The sequence below is a fragment of the Opisthorchis viverrini genome, assembly GCF_000715545.1.
Source record: "Opisthorchis viverrini unplaced genomic scaffold opera_v5_32, whole genome shotgun sequence".
Lineage (NCBI taxonomy): Eukaryota > Metazoa > Platyhelminthes > Trematoda > Opisthorchiida > Opisthorchiidae > Opisthorchis > Opisthorchis viverrini.
In genome coordinates, this window is record NW_008751687.1 from 515440 (window position 1) to 533005 (window position 17566).

Below are 17566 nucleotides of genomic sequence, written 5' to 3' on the forward strand. Positions count from 1 at the left end.
CATTTCTACGGAACAAGTCGCCACATGTTCCAACCCCCAACCTGGAGGGCCAGGAGACTGTGTTCGTCAGACCTCTAACCATTGACCAACCTGGTATGAGAGACTCTGTGAGTGTCGCGGGACACTCTCCAGTATGGCTCAATGGATCGTTGAGGTGCGCAAACCGTCACACCACGGTAAGGTCCAGTCTCTTCGTGACGGTCAAAACTGGTGCCAAAGGGCCATATAACAGTGGGGAGCAAGGTCCTGCTAAAAGAGGAAATACAGGTGGTTATTGTTGCAAAAGTCCATGTGTCTCCCGGGAGGGCACCCACCGCGTTGGGGCAATTCGTGATTAGCGGATGTTAACTAGGCAATCCCGCTAAGAAGTGGTGACAAACTGGCCGGTTACGTACCACGTCTTGTGAGGCCTCTAAACACGCGCGCAGAGAATGGTGTGGAGCTCAGTCAGGAAAGCATGAAGATCCCGTAGAGCACAACACAACCTTACTCCATTTCTTTTCCTGTTTTGATGTCATGGTCTGTCTTTCGCGAAACTTTCGCTAGAAAAAGTTTGAAGTAGAACGCTTTCTTTGATAGAAGGTTGTCTGGATACACAATTCGTTTGAGCTTATCGTCCTTGTAGAGCTCTGGATACAGCTATCACAGTTTCGGTTTCGAAAAATGACAGAGTAATGCAGATATGACCAGACATTGGAAGCGACGGTATAACCAGTTAATTCATGTTGAAACCCATTGGTTGACTGATGGAATGGAGGACTGGGTAGCTGCGCATGAGTGTCACTAGCTGTGTGACTAAGTAATATGTAACAGTGTTACTAACCATTGAAGAGTTGAGCCTACGGGTCCCCGTCCAAGAAGATGATGGATGCCAACTGGAGTTTACTGGTAACACCTTCCAGGCTTCATTGCCAGATCACAGGCTATAGGCCTCTATGTCGTTTTCAGTCAGCACAGAAATGGTGAAAAGCTGTACGAAGTACATATGCTAATCAATTATCAGACACCATACACCACACATAGTGATCACGTCTAAGACCCACAAAGCCATATGCATCGTTCTGTAGCGACGTATACTCTACTCTGATATGCAAACTGACGTCAAACCGACGCCAGAGGCTTCGAATGTTCGAGAAGTGATACTGCCTTCAGATAACTCACTGGAACCTATACAAACAGCAGCAGCTCGAGATAGCTAAGTGGTTGGGACGCGAAGTTACTGACCGGAAGGTGCGTGGTTTGAAACCAACCTCTACATTTCGACTGCTACTGTCATGGCTCCTGGCAGTATCACAACCCTCGGGCCTTTCTGGATAGCATAGAAGCTAGGTACTGAAAGTGTGTTGCAGCTGAACGCTGCTGGCATTCGCTCAACTTGCGAGTCCGTTTCTCTACCAGAATGAAAATATCTGTTCTTCTTGCTGACGAAGCAGTTGTGACAAGTCCACATAAAACTCACCTTTCTCAGCTTAAGACCTTCAGTCTTCGTGGCGTGTGCTGACGCGATAAACAAGTAGCGTTCACCGCATCGACCTGCGTTAATATTAGTTGAACCAGGGAGCTCCACAGCCCAAAGACGACCGTTTATTGAAATCAAGCTCAGCGAGGCATTTTGCAGCCATGGAGTTGAGCATAATTCTCACAATTCCCACAAAACCACGAGTCAGCGTATCCGGATAACGAGAAACCCGAAGAGAGAGGTGTGATTTGAATTTCACTACCAAAGTGGGATCTTCTACGGGTGTTTCGGACACAAAACACATCAACAGAACGTAAGGTCTCCATTAGCCAGTGTGACTCAGAATACAGACTTGAAAGATGAAGTGCGAAGCAGATATTTTGAGTTCGTAAGGGCAATACCTTGGTTTGCTTTACTGGGAAATTATCTAAACATTTGTAGTGGCCGCTTCAATGTGTCAGAGTTTGCGCGTGTGCGTGTCGGTTCGTCAACCCACCACCGATCTCACCTGTAACTGTGGTGGCTGATTGGATGCGTGACCTGCCTCTCCCTCAATACATCAGAAAACTGCTTGTGGGAGGTCTGGACATGTGACTCAGTTATTTGCCCACCAGTTACAAGGCGGGCCTGTTTGGCCGCGTGTACTTACGTGTTTTCTGACTTACTTTGAACTTACAACAGTGGCGACGGGTCTAACGAACCCATCTAACCAAATGTCTGTCGGAAAGCTTGAGGAACTTACTGATACTGAAGGTTCTTCGGACCAATAAGTGGAACGGGTGAGTTGTTACTTTCTCGAACGACAACCTAAAATTGAATATACTTCTTACGATTTGTGGCTCGGCAACATACCGTTAGATACGTAGCATAGTCGCTCCGGATTTAACAAATACGAGAACTTTTGACGATCTTGTGTCTATTGTCTCTAAGCGCTACAAGCCTAAACCTTCCATTAACATCCAGCGATTCAAGTTCAATACAAGAGTCCAAGAGGAAGGAGAATCCACTGCGGATTTTGTAGCAGAATTACGGAGTCTCACAGTGCACTTTCTCTTCGGGAATTTTCGAAACGATATGATCAGAGATCGTTTAGTAACTGGTGTGAGAAACGTTCGCATACAACAGTGCTTGCTTGCTGATAGTAACGTAACTTTGGAAACGGCCTTTGATACTGCGGTGGCACTGGAAGCAGCAGAAAATAACGCATCTTTGTTACAATCTGTGCAACCTACTGTGACATCAGAGGCGATGGATTTGTCGTCTGAAGTGAATCGGATACAGCATTTATCGGACAGACCACAATTTAAGTGTTATCGTTGTGGAGGCTGTCACAATCATCCGAAGGAATGCCGGCACAGCCTAAATGTTCGTAATCAGTGTAAGAAACGCGGCCATCTCGCGAAAGTGTGCCGCTCAGCACCAGCGTTCGGAAGTAACTCTGCTGTCACGAATCAAGTTACAGGAATACGCACTTCATTCGACTGCTCCCACCAACCGCGTTCAACCACAGTATCACGTAGAACTGCAGGTGAATAATGCACCAATGGTTTTTGAGCTGGATACGGGTAGTGCCGTTAACAGTATGCAATGAAAAATCATGGCAAGACACGCAGGATGAAGTTTGACGTAAACCTCCTCGCCACTTCGTATTGTGCGAGGTCGTGCGTGTCTACTTGCGTTTTGCTTCCTGGAACACTGCCATTGTTTGACCTTAACTGCCAAACCCGGCCGTAGCAGATCCAAACGTGTTCGAAGTCTTCGTCCCATTAGCAATTCGCAGCACGACTGGCCCGTACTGCAGTAAAAAAAAACTCGTCCGGTCTTTTTTGTAGCGGACCTGGGCTTTGTTTCATCAATCCATTGAAGACCGCTTGGCGGACAAGTAGATGGATAAATTGTGGGGGGGGGGAATTAGACGAAGGCATAGAGAGTAAAGCATAAATGTCTCACTCCTGGTGCTACAGTGCAACACAGATGCGTTTGGACTCTTTGGACTTGGTTGGGACTCTTGGTCGGTTTTAGTTGTACCTCGACTGTATTGGATAATTCACCGCCAGTTGCAATCAGCCGTTGAAAGATCGGATAGAGCAGACCTCATTTAACTCGTCCTTCTTCTGGGGGAAGACAGCATCACTGCTTCCACGAGTACGGACATGCCGGCTGTCTGAAGGAACTACTGCACACTGATGGTCTCTACTCGTCAGGTGACGAAAGCTAATTGTTAAGCTCAGCAAACAGACCAACAACCAAAACACCTTATTGATTTCGCCCACCTACCGTACAGAATAATACGAATACACTCTCGAACCAATTCGTATTACGGTAACCGTATTACGGTGGCTCGCTGCACTCTGTCTAACTACTCCACTTTGGCCTTCCCAAAATGCACCTTGCGGAACGAAATTACAGCCAGCATAGCCCTCGGGTGCACAATTCTGACGTCTCATGAACAAACTCTCCAAGAAGCCATGTAGCTGAGTCTCCTTTTAAGGTCAATCAAGACCGCTACAATTAAGCGGATGCATACGTAATGCCACGCAAACACGAGACATAATGTAAATACTGGGTTAGTGCACACCTGCCAGGCGCTTTAGAAATGGTGCCTCACACGTTAACATCCTACTGACAATAGCAACAACTGGAGTACTCGAGTCAGGTGTCTTTGTGAACAAGGGCGGGCCCCAGTTTCTCTGAATACATTCTCGTCATCATCATCATCAAAGACAGCAACATCAGTGTTGGCACTGACGCAACATTCTCGTATCATCATCATCAAAGACAGCAACATCAGTGTTGGCACTGACGCATTCTCGTTCCAAAATGGTCTAAATAACTTGCTGAAAGCAACATTCAAAAATCTACCGACGCCTTTCAGTAATACTGCCGGTAGTTCATTCGGACCTGTGACCCAACATCTCTCAGACAGTATTTTTTACAGCACATTTTTACGCCAGAAATGCAGGGGGCACACTTACAGACCAAGAGTCGAGATAAGTGGGTCGAATGATAAAAGGTCAAATAAACTGTGTCCAAATTATTCAACTTAGTGGAGAAGAAACTGATTCTTATGTCAAATTCTGCGAACTGCGTAAGGTTTCATCACGATTCACCAGTAGTGAAGAGTGGTGAAAACTGCGAAAAATTTCAGAAAGCGCACTTTAAACCCCAATGACTCAGAAGTGGCGAAATAAACGGTAATTCGAGGATAACGCCATGTAGAAGCGACAACTATCTACCGAGTCGAAGGTTCCTTTGGAGCTGAGAGGAACCACCAGATAGTTGGTGGTATGTGTGGCGCCGCTGGAGTTGTGAAAATGTTATTAATGCATGCTATGGTGGGTCAAAATATACCTGGTGCTACTGGGCTTGCGTCCTCCGTCTACCGTCATAGTAGTACTGAAGTAAGTAACCTAATTACAAGTGAACTGAGGTTGATATCCCATGGTTGGGACAGTCTTTATTAAAACACAATGACTGATTGGCCCGGGTTATTGGAAGGCGTGTAACAAAATTAGTTTAAACCTTGTCAAGGTAAAATTGACAGCTGATTTTTTAACAGCGCTACCAATAGACACGTCTTTAGACGTAGGACTAACATGCTTGTGGCTGGAATCTGCAAAAAAGTTGTTGTTAGAATGTACATCAAATCAACGAAGAGACACTATTGAAGAAAACCGGGTGTTAGACGTGATCTGTTTTCGCTCACACGCTCTGCTGTATGCAATATTGACTGATGACTCCACATGACGGCCAATGTAGTACGGTGTTATTTGTACTAACACAGCTCACTGGTGTGTTAGCTGAGATACTGTCAGGGCGGTCAAAACCTGGACAGGATGAATGGGACTCTCGAGGGAGCTGAGTGGGTAAGATCTCTATCCACTGACTAACTTAGCGTGAGACTCTCCGAGAGTTACGTGGACAACATCCAGCACATCTCACCGGGTCACCGAGACGCAGTCACCACCACACCACGGTGAGGTTCAATCAGTTTGCGGCAGGTTTTTGGACAGGTGAGCCTTTAGAGCACTATCTAGAACGTCCCCTCCCTTGGTGAATCAAACGTTTTCATGAAGTGGGTGAATAGAGCGTATGATATGCACTTTTCGTACAGATGACGCACTACGAAGACAGGGTCAATCGTGTCATCTCCCCTTCTGAAGCTATATCAGAGGAATCGCTTTCAGATTATCGGCGTTCACCCGGTTGACTGCGCCGGGAATCGGACTGCGGTGAGAAGATTGATACCTCCGCAGCTGAAGCCACCTAACCGTTATCCTTTCACCGATACAGTTCGGTTTATCCGTATGCTTGCATTTATTTGACCCACCAGCTCAAATTCGACTACCTGCTCGTATCGATTGTTAGTGAAGACACGGACCAGTAGGATGTAGCTAGGATCCCGCAACATTCATTGATCAGCCGACTCGGTTCTGCTGAAGGTCACAAGGTCATCACGTTATCATCACCTTCAAAGACAGCAACAATTCAATTCAGTGCATCAGCTATAAACCATGTGCCATAAGCGCGTTGGTTCCAGCTGCTGCGGATTCCATCACCGGAAAACGGAAAAGTGAAACATACAACCAAGCCTTGGAGGCAAAGGCATGTTCAGTTTAATCAGATATTGAATAGCCATGCATTGAAGGCTTTGATGCACACCCGCTCCCGATTGCGAGATCGGACCATTTCCGCCAATGTCATTAACCACTGGCGATTTGAGTCCCATCGTCCCCATCCAGGGAGGCGGCAGTTGCCTACCCGACTACGTTTACTGGTTAGTGTTTTCGTACTTCGTTGCCAGGTCATACACTATCCACCTCTCGGTGGCTTCCACGCAGCACAGCGCTGGGAGAAAAGAGCCCTGTGAGGCAGAAGGTCTTGTGGTATGTGGAGTACATGTCCTAACCAGTGCAACCTATGAAGCGAGAGTAATTCATCAATCGCAGGAGAGTTCCTTCTTCCTAAGACCAATCTGGCGTACCTCAGCATTACTAATCCGATGTTCCCACTAGACCTGACCAATGCTGCGGAGACACCGACGAAGACAGCAACATCAGTGTTGGCACTCATGCTTCACTACCGTACAACCATGACATTCACAAGGTCACCACGATAGCGCTTCAACGCCTTGGCAGCGACAGCTGTTGGTAACTGGACTAGCTGGTGCGTAAACATACGTACGTAAACTGCAACACATCTTTTGCATACAAATATTCTTAAGATGGAAACCCGAGGCTCAACCAAATCTCAAATAAATCCCCCTCCAGGAATGTTTAGCAAAATAAGAAGCAATGTCCTATGAGGGGAAGAACTCCGATATCTCGAATATTTCCCAAATGAAAAATGAGACGGGCGTTTTGTGGCAAACTCAGTCGAAGGATTCGCTAACTAGGAGATTCAGCAGGATTTAGTTGAATCTCCAGATACAACCATTTTAGTTTACAAATGAGCGATATCTAGTACGTAAGCCCAAATCAACATTCATGTGGGAAACAAGGTTGATAGACATTCTCAGGGTTATGCTTACCTGATGCACCGCAAAAGGGCGAAATTGGCATTAAGTTATTTACTCATTTTCGTAGACGCTAGACTCATTGTAATTTGTCATAATGACGATGAGAGCTGTAGGATCGTAAGTTTCACCAGAAAATCTGGTACGTTGCGGTATGTGCTCTAGATAAGCATTCCGGCGAGATGTGTGCGAACAACTCCAACGCGTCTGCCACACATCTGATGCTGCTGTGTAACCGAAACACCAGGGAGTGCGAATCATTTTAAAATTTACTGATGCGGAACACCGGCGAGTTGCCCCTAGAAGCAAATCTTGTTGAGACCCACATATCAACTAAGGCCGGCAGAAAATGAGAGACTGAGGCTACGGTAACACTGCAAGGACTCCACCATCCCGAGAACGCCCAGATAGTGGGGGAAAGATCAATGGCATTGGAAGTGAAATGCACTATGAAAGCAGCCTCGAGTATCCGAAGCATGGTCTGTATTATTTGCATTATTCTGATTGCACCGTCCTTAGTCGTATTAAACACCGAGTTTGCGATCCGTTGACGGTGTGAGCAAGAAGTTGGCTCACACTCCTTTCGGATTATGGAAGCCAAGCTCAGATGTACAGACCTTAAACCCACTAAGATCCGTATGATCCCTGATTCCGTATCAGAGCTCGAGATAGCTTGGCATGAAACTACTGACCAGAAGGCCCGTGGTTAGAACACAACCCTGACTTTCCGATGTTCTTGTGTTGGCCCAAGCAACCTGGCAGTAAGCCATCGTGCTTCCCTCGAGTGATGACAGGTCTGCACTAAACGGATGCCATAGGCGAACCAGTATATCCTTTTCCTATTGGTCCGTAGTACTTAATAAACCGGATAGACCAACGGAATTTGTAAGCGACCCTCAAGGGGAACCACAAAACGAGATGTTTCTGACCGGAAGGATAATACCTCAGACCCGATTCAAGTTGTTACTATACTCTCCCCTATGAACAATCGGTTATGGACCACCCAATCAAACCACCCGAAATTTTAACCGGCACTCGACAACAGTCCAGTCTGCTGGCCAAAGAAGAGATTCGAATGATTCACCAACTCCCTTAAAATCAAACAAACCTGAAAGCTTACCCAAATGGCCAGAAGCTCAGCAAAAAATTCACCGATCGTTGGACATTCTAAATACTGGTCGCGAAAAAACGGCACAGCGGGTAAACTCTAATAGAGGCGTCTTGGTGCAGGGTGATTTCCTGTCTGCGTTCAGTTCACCCAATGGTATCAAGCGAATGAGCTCTTTTGCCCTGTCTTGAACTTTCTAATGATATGTTGTTTACAACTTCGTCCAGACACCTCTAGCCCTTCAGGAGTTTAAAGGCTACACAGAACGTTCAACCAGGATACGATAATAAGTGGGAAAAATAGTCACTTCTTCCAATCAACGATTCCCAAGGAATAGGAGTCACTTCAGTTTATTTCCCGCGGCAGTACAATCCACAGACTGAGTACGTAGGCTTCGTGGGCAAACGAGACTAGAAAACAACCAGTATTTGACTATCAAGGCCTTCAAAGGATTTGTCTGGTCTATGGGAGACGTTACATAATTCAGATGGTTTAAGGAAGAAAAGAACCACCCACAGTAGACGAACCAGTTACATTCCATAGTCTGCATTGGTTAGGCCAATCAATCCGCAGATGAGGTCATCTGCACTCATAAGTCCAGTTAACTCTGGTGTTGAAAAGTTCAGAGGATCAGACCAGAGCACAAGCTAGTCAACTGAACGGTGTTAACAACTGTAGTCTTGCTAAATGGTGGTCGTTGAGGAAAGCATCTAAACCAATGACCATGGTATCAATGACAGTTTTGCATCACAGCCATCGCCTCCAATTCTTAAGCCGACTGACCTAAGATGAAAAGAATGAAACGATAGCCCACTGACCCTTACCTGTAGCCCTAATTCTTTCATTTTCACCTAATAAAACAGCAGTAGTTGGTAGATGTTTCTTAGCAAAGATTTTGAGCCAGAGAACAGAGTAATAGCAAAAAGTGCCCGAGCTGCGTGGACAGGGTACTCACCATGTGGAGACCGAGTAAGTGTTCAGACTCCGAAGATAGGTTAGTAGCGATGCCAGGCATCGCGTGGTGAGAAGTAAAAAACTTCGTATTCCGTTGGCACGTAACTCCCTGAAATCATAGTCCGGTGCCAATCCGTACAGCTGTTTCAGGGAATCCACGATACCGGAATCCAGAAGTGCGTTCAGCTTCCTCAGTGAGCGGACTGTGGAATCTGATATCCCGAAGCTTGGTGTCCATGAAACTTTTGTATCCACTATAGCTATACATGTCCGACACTAAGCCAGTAGTTACCATAAGCTATGGGCAAACCTGAAGGTGAACGTCACTGCAAAGTCGTACCAATTGAATACACTCTGCGTTGTCCAAAACCTCTTTTGACGACATACCTATCGACAGACTGAATCAGGAATACATATGAAATTTTACCTAATCTCAGGGGTACGTTACTCATGGGGGCCGAATTGACTAACACAGTACCATTGAAACCTGTCTGCCTGTAAAGAAACAAAAAACACTGATCAAACCTTTGAACGGAATACAGCATTGGGATTCGTTTGGTAAGTAGCCTTCCGTTGAAAGACCAGAAAAATACACCTGAAGACCTTCGGATAAACTCGCATCGGCCAAACAATCCAAACATCGCGGTTGCTGTGACCTACAAAATGTGGGCGTTTCCAACACAACCCAAACTCGTTCTAGGCTCGTACGTTGCTCTCCTGAATAGTCAAAACATTCCTAGAATAACCTGGGCTTCTGGGCCAATGACCATAGCTTGGATCGCTCTGTTCTTCAATGACTTCATTTCTTTGCAAATCTTCTACTGACCTGCTCGTGTTCACGGATACACGTGTTGATACATAGGATTGAGCCCTACGCCAAGATTTCCGGGCCGGGTTCGTTCTTGCTGCTCTAGTCAAAACTACCATATATCAAGGCGGTACATCGACAGGATCTGCGGTTGGCATTGCCTACACGAATTTATGGACTGGCGCAAAGGATCGAGAGTTTTGCATAGACTTCTCCGGTCGATTTTGTTCTTCAGTTCCAATGGCTCCTGTCCATTTGAAGATGGGCGACGGTTTAGCATTTTCACGTGGGTTCTTGGCATCCAAAAGTAAGCCTGTCACCGCGAGGACTCACGTGAAAAAGCATCTAAATCGGGTTGAACCGGGCCATAGTAGCAGCGTGGAAACCTACCTGGGCAAGCATCTTATCTTGCACAAATTGCCCGGAGGGATTATGATGTTGTTAAAACTGAGCGTTCTGGTCTGTCATGGTCTCGTTCATAGCCAATTTAATGAATATGCACAATCAATGCGATCAGAATATCCACGAAATATGGGTGCCAGCATACAGATTGAACGCAATGGTGAACTGGGGGATAATGGAAAGGGACGATTGCTAGCCAAATATTGGTTCTCTGTCAGATCACCAGTGAACGAATTGGTTTTGAAAAAGCGTTTCGGTTAGGTATCGCGGGTCGGCCCCTACCCTATGGTTCTCTAATGTTGTTGAAACTGGCAACACATTAAGAAAACTAATCTTCAACTCTTTAACTATCATTTTTGGTTCAACGGTTATCGCAACTTCTGGGAATCTCCTCGCAGGTTCGGTATTTTTGGAGAAAACGTCCATATATTGAGCCCACAGAAAACATTCTCACTTTTTGCTTATCGTCTAAATCATCTCTAATCCCTTTACCAATCCAGTCGTTCTACCTGTGGTCCAAGCTGGTAATCTTGGTGTCAGTTCCCTGGAAATCTGAAGACTGTGACAACCAAGAGAATAGTATAAATAATATTACTGCGTATTTCCAGCTGGTGGATTGCATAACGCCCGGCGGATGATGATGATACTGTCAGAAAAGAAGCACGAAAGGCGTCGGTTTTGATAGCTCCGCCGTGCATGAAAGTGGGGCACGCACATAAAGATGGCAATTGTGGAACACATATTAGTTTATCACTAAACTGACCCAATCTAAACAAAGTGGATGCCAGGTACGTAAACATAAGCAATATAGGTTTTTCAGGCTTGTGAGAATGATATCTGTTTGAAGCAAGATGAACCGTAAAAGTCTGAGGATGGTAAACAATGGTACAACGGGGAGTAGGCAGAACTAAGCTGCCCTAACTTGCATTTGATAGGAAACTGTACTTTGATGAGAATGGGGAGCCAAAAGCAATGAAGTTAGTGTCGAAGCATTATTTCAGTGATCCGCCCGGCCAATCCGAACTAAAACTGGGAACCATTTCTTAGGTTGCCTAACCTAGAGCAGTTTAGTTATTGACCAGGTTCATGAGAAGCATAGGCAAAGATGATGAGGTCGATAAATTTTACGACATGGATAAACAGTCGCTATCCTCTCTGTGCTGAACATGATTCACGGATGCAGACGGACAAAAATTCTCGTGCGCCAAATCCATCGATACGTCACTTCACAGACTGTACCTCTAAATCGGTGGTTCGAAAATTTGGGAACCGTGAATCTTGTGGACAAAACTACTGCAGATATTCATGCCATCACAGGCAAGCGAAGTGTTCCGTCTGCAGTAAGACGGGGGTAATTCAACTTGTCTGTAAGTCAAAAAATATGTAACTTAACTACTGATCCAAATACTAACGTGAAAGCACTATCTGAAGACCTCTCTACACTTTCTCCGTCTGCTTCGTACCGAAATTCGTCACACATCCCTAAAACTCTGACATCCGCCCCTGGTCAAATACAAGACTTCATTGTTGACACTGGTAGTATTGAGTCTATTATTCCTCTTTCAAATCGTGATAGTGCCCACGGATGTCAACATTCGACGTACCACTGGACATTCTCTACCTGAATTTGGTAGGTGCGGTTCCTGTGAGATTGTCATAAGGTCCCTCTACTGATTGTATTTTTTTGGTTTCAGCCTCGAGACCATCGATTATCGGACTCAAAGTTCTGCGCTCACTACAGCTCATTGCGAACTAGTAGCACATTACTGACTTCTGCGAATGACAATGAACGCAAACAACTGAGTATTAAATGTTTTAAGACTACATGTGTCATGCAAATACCCAATCTAAGACTGGAATTTACAGGAGATCCCATATTTCTTAAGAGACGAATTATTCCATTTGGCTTACACGAGCCGGTTCGTCAAGCATTAAATTCAGTGTTTGTAACAGACTCCTGTCGAATCATCAAATTGGGCAACCCCGATAGTCACCCCACTAAAGGCTGATGGCATAACACAGAGGTTTAGTGAAGACTACCGGCTAACGCTAAATACCCGGTTACTACAACGCACATGCACCACGGAAGACCCCGAAGAAGTATTGCGTCGTTTATCAGGTTCAAGCGTGTTTTCAAAGATCGATCTAAAAGTTGCTTATCTTCAAATACAACCGGATGCAGTCCCTAGTAATCTTACCGTGATCAACACATCATTTGAGTTATTCCGATGCGGTTTTTCCCTCTGGTCTGAATGTTTTACCAGCTGTATTTCATCAAGGTGTGAATACTATTACAAAAGATTTTGAGGGTGTTGAAGCATACCAAGATAACGTCATTGTGCACGTTACTGACAAAGCTACCCATGATATGCGTCTGTTGTCCTACCTAAAGTGATTTTCTCAGTTCAGTGTACCTATTCACTCCGACAAAAGCACTTTGGGTGTTCTATCATTTCCATGTATTGACTACATTGTGGATGACAGGGGTTTCAAGCCCCATACAAACCGTCTATCTCCTTTAAATAATGTGCCATCGCCAATCAATCTACAAGAACTGCGCTCAGTTCCAGGAGCACTCCAGTACTGCCATCGTTTTATTCCTGATTTCGCCAAACATGAAAGTTGCCTGTTTGATGCCATACCTGCCAATCAATTTTTTCAGTCCTTCAACCATGAAAATACGTTGCGTACACTGCTTGGTTTTCTTCAGACCTCAACTGTTTTGAAACCATTTTCCGCCTAACATAATTCGCCCATCACTACTGATGCTTCCTCCGCTGGATAGGAACAACCCTTGAACTGTGTGGCAGACAGGCGATCTGCACTTCCCATCGACTTTCAAAACCGAGCGTGGATATTCTCAGACCCAACCAGAAGCACTTGCAGTATACTGGGCTCTCAAACGACTCCATAAGTCTATCTTTGGATCGAACTTTACCATTGTTACTGATCACGAGACTTTAAATTTCTTGTATCATCGGACAAAATTTCTGCTGAAGTCATCTGCAGATATGGTGCAACCGTGAATTATTGTACACCTACACGATCGTTCGTCGTGGTGCAAAAATGTTTCTTCATGCCAATTTCTTGCCAAGGACTCCAACCTACGACACGAAAGTCTTCATCGCTATGCACCATCTACAGATCAGAGCTGATAGCAGTACTTCGGGGACTAGTGACATGGCACATACTTTCTCTACTGGTGTAACCCAACTCACGTGATAAACATCAGATTAGCCAGTTATCTTAGATATCCACTCCCGCCAGCCCTTATGCATCTGATTCCCATACCTTGCTTCTACGCGCTTATAGAGGCTTTTACTAGATCACTTGTAATGTACTACCGTACGTTAGCAAACTCAACCCCTAGTCGCTAGCCTGGTGTTTCCCACTCCATATAATCACCCTAATTACAGCAGACGTCAAGTTTTTCTTTCTGTGCATATTAATGCATATTATCCCATTTTATATCCCCACAAACTCGCCATGTTTTGCGAATTTCCTCCCATCCCCTCATCTTTGCAAGCCTTTAACTTCGGAAGTGCCTGTTTTGGATGACCTGGTTAGCAGATATCCACTTCACATGGCCTATGGTCTACAACTCCGTGATCACCAAACGGACCAAGAAATCTTACAATCCCAAATCGGCTTCGTTCCAGCTTGTTTCCTCGCCCAGGCTGAAATGAATACCGCCGCCCAATGAACTGCACACCCCAGCCGAATCATCTCAAATGTGACGTCCGTCACGAGGCTGTCCAAAAACTGAAGCATATAAGGCCAATGACGGCACGGCACTGCCATACTCTGTTTAATAGCACACCCGCAATTGTTCCACTCCTCCTCTCAAGCGTGCCCTTTTGCCTACTCTTTTCGTTGACCACAACGACCGCCATGACATTCATTGCAACCTACTGGACTACTCGTTCGAATTCAACCACCTCTGTGTCCCCATCCAACCTGACCCATGCACCTGACTTCCCTACAACAGTGCAACCAGTGAGTCCGTTTGTTCTCAGATTGCACCGTATTTTTGAGACAGAACTTGCTATGTTCTTCCAATTCGAATTATCCTATCTCCACCTCCACTTTTGCTCGTTGTGACTCCGGCCATTTACCCAACCGCCCAAGGTCACTCATGGCCAGCAATGGTTTTCAGTTTTAGTTCATGTCAGCCGACTGAGTCTGAGTTAGTCGGACCTCATGCCCATTATTCTTGACAAGTTGCGAAAGAAACCCGTTATAACTATTTCATCGGATACTTCTCACTGTTTATGACATGTCCTCTTTTCGCAGAACCCCCACTATCCGCAAACCCCCCAGTCATGCCCCATTCTGACTCTTAACGCATGATCATGCCAGACGGTATGTCACCCACAAATTGGGAATAAACATTGTTATTATTATTCAAACGATTAAGAATTTTTTTTTCCAGCCATTACCAGTAAAGTGAGATGCGCTTGTTGATGATACTAAAATATATTTTGCTCATATTTTTTATGCACTGTGACGTAGCTGGACGCAGCAAGAACGACGCCAATTTCCCGCTTTTTACTGTCGCCGCGAAAGATTGTCCGCTACTCCGGATGGTTTGTTGTGTTTTGAGGATAGAGTTATCATTGCAGTGACTCAGCAAACGGCTGAATTTGCAGATTTGTACTGTGGTCATCTGTGTGTTGATAAAATCAAATCCCTTGCCCGCTTGTCATTCTAGTGGCCGGAACTGTATGCAGCCATCAAATACACTGCTAAGAGTTGTGTTAGTTAGGTACATGAAATACAGCAAGTCTTCACAGTTGTGTCCGTCACCAGTTACGCGTGAAGCATTTCAACGAATTCATTCTCTTGTTTGTTAAATAGTATTCTTTAGTTGTTATTTATGCATATTTACTTTGGCATGAACTTTTCCTAACTACTTCTTCAAGCGCCGAATCCACAAGGCAAGCATTGAGGAAAGTATTTGACCATGGGCTTGTACCAACTCTTTTGGCCACTGAAAACGAAACACACTTCACTGTAAAGTTCCTCGAGTAATGGTTAAGAGGCCTTGGAACTCGACAAAGGTTTACTGCTTCGAGATATGCTCAGTCGAATAGGCTTGCTGAAAATTTTGTTCAAACGCCGAAATTTGCCATTATCTCATTTTTTCTTACTACTTTTGAGGAATTAGACCGTGGGATTAACAATTTTCTAACGCAACAGGAATAACGTTCATTCCGTTACTGGAAAGAGTCTCGCACTTCTATTCAAATCTTGTCTCGACAAAGGCTGCTTCGAGATATGCCCAGTCGAATAGGCTTGCTGAAAATTTTGTTCAAACGCCGAAATTTGCCATTATCTCATTTTTTCTTACTACTTTTGAGGAATTAGACCGTGGGATTAACAATTTTCTAACGCAACAGGAATAACGTTCATTCCGTTACTGGAAAGAGTCTCGCACTTCTATTCAAATCTTGTTCACTGCGTGCTAGTCTTGACTGTACCAAAACGGCTGGTGTTACATTTTTCAAGGGCAATGATTTACGACCTGCTACGGGAATAGTACTTTCTTAGAATGGCCAACGCATGGTCACAATCCTCGATTTGGACGACTTCACTTGTCATTGGAGATACGTTGCTAAGGTCGAGTTCAATATTTGTTAACGGCACTCCTGGTAATTCGAATACTAATGAGTCCTTTGTAGATGATCTTATGGTATCCGAGCAAAACTTTACATCTAAAGAACACACTACCTGCGAATAATCTGATGTTTCCGTTCCGAGAAGATCCGAAAGATTGCGATCAAGACCACCACTGAACTTTAAACATCCACGAGATCAATCCGGTTGTGGCGGACTCTCATAATCACGGTGTATGTTTAAAACTGAGGGCACGTGAATTGGAGCAAACTCGTCCAAGAAGCGGTTGGGGACAGATAAGCAGTTCGTTCTTATTTTGCAGCTTGGTTTCTGAGAGGGCGGGTATGAGCGACGCGGAATAAGGACAGAGTGATCGTGGATATCCCGTCAGGCTAGCTAGGAGAGCGTCCTGCCAGCGCTGCATTGGCGTCGTTCGAGTTCTGACAGTCCACTAACGGATGTCGCGGTAAGGAAGATCGGATAGAGGGTGTGCCAGTGGAAGTTTGGGTCATCCAAGGGGATCTTTGCGGGCAGAATCGCAGTAGTGTTGGATTAAAACAAACGGTTCATTCGTAGATCTATGTGGATGTGGAGCGTGAACTAGGTTAGGAGGTTCCCGTCCTCACGGAGCGTTCAAAGCGGCTACTGCCGAAGATCAAATCCTCGGAATTGCAGGAAACGGTGTGGGATCGTTGAACCATGTGATTTTGAAAAAGGTGTCAAGTAGCACGGAGTACACTGTTAAAAAATAACCTTAATTTTATTACAGTTATCGGGATAAAAGGGTTGTTAAATTAGCGAGAAAATGGGTAGATTTTATGGTGAGCAGCATAGCACCCAGGGGTTAACCAAGCTAGCCAATGTAACCTCCATATCGTAGAAAAAGATTGTAGTAAACCAGGATGAACGTGCTTTTTTAAGCATATATGGAGTTCACCAAACTAAAGATGCAAGAAGCCGAAACCATTAGGTTACTGTTGGCTTTGCGCTGAGCACGAGTTGACCAACATGTGTAAGGCCAGGTTGAGAACTTACTCGAGTAATTTTTTGGCAGAGTGAAGAGCCATTCGATGTGGCAACGAGATGGTAGGTTAGCCGTGGGCCCAGTCGATAGGAGCAGCTGCGGGATGGGTTAAGTCGAGGGTACTTTATCCTGCAGCTATGTAAGGTCCCCGCCAGACTGATTCAGTTGTGTAGGGGACCCGCTTGAGTGGGGGAAGCAGGTACATAATGACGAAAGCAAATGGAACTTCCGAGATAATGGACAAGAACTGGTTTAATGGGCATTCGCTACACGAGCTCATCAGTAACAATTAAGGATGGACTGCGATGGTATAAGTGTGAGTCATTCACTCCATGAATCTACGCTATCAGCATCAATCAGCAACTGGCGTGTGGCCAAGAAACCCACAGGCGCTAGATAAGAATGCCACTAGTGGAGGATTGAGGCTGTAGATATATATTTTGTGGTAAATAAAATTAGCGGACTTTCTGAGCCTTATTACTTGTGTTCCTGGGAAAAGGCTACATATATGAGAATCAAGAGGCATGGCAGTTTTGAACCGTTCATTAGGGATTCCTTTCAGTAAACTAACTTTCTGCTAGAGTGAAAAAAGCTGAATGCAGGATCAGTGATTCAACCAGGGGCGCTAATCTGTGCAACGTTTGCTTTAGCCCTCGTGACTTTTGTTCCCTTTAAGGCAT

General features: G+C 45.1%; 1 protein-coding gene across 1 annotated transcript in view; it reads right to left on the bottom strand.

Moving 5' to 3' along the window:
* Positions 1-9421, bottom strand: part of T265_02504 (hypothetical protein) — a gene marked incomplete at both ends in the record, with an annotated part of 47226 nt that extends 37805 nt beyond the window's left edge. Inside the window, 2 exons of the mRNA XM_009166767.1 lie at positions 9038-9312; positions 9347-9421. Of these exons, the coding sequence (XP_009165031.1) occupies positions 9038-9312; positions 9347-9421 (350 nt within the window). The remainder of the gene's footprint in view (positions 1-9037; positions 9313-9346) is intronic.
* Between the last annotated feature and the right edge of the window lie 8145 nt (positions 9422-17566).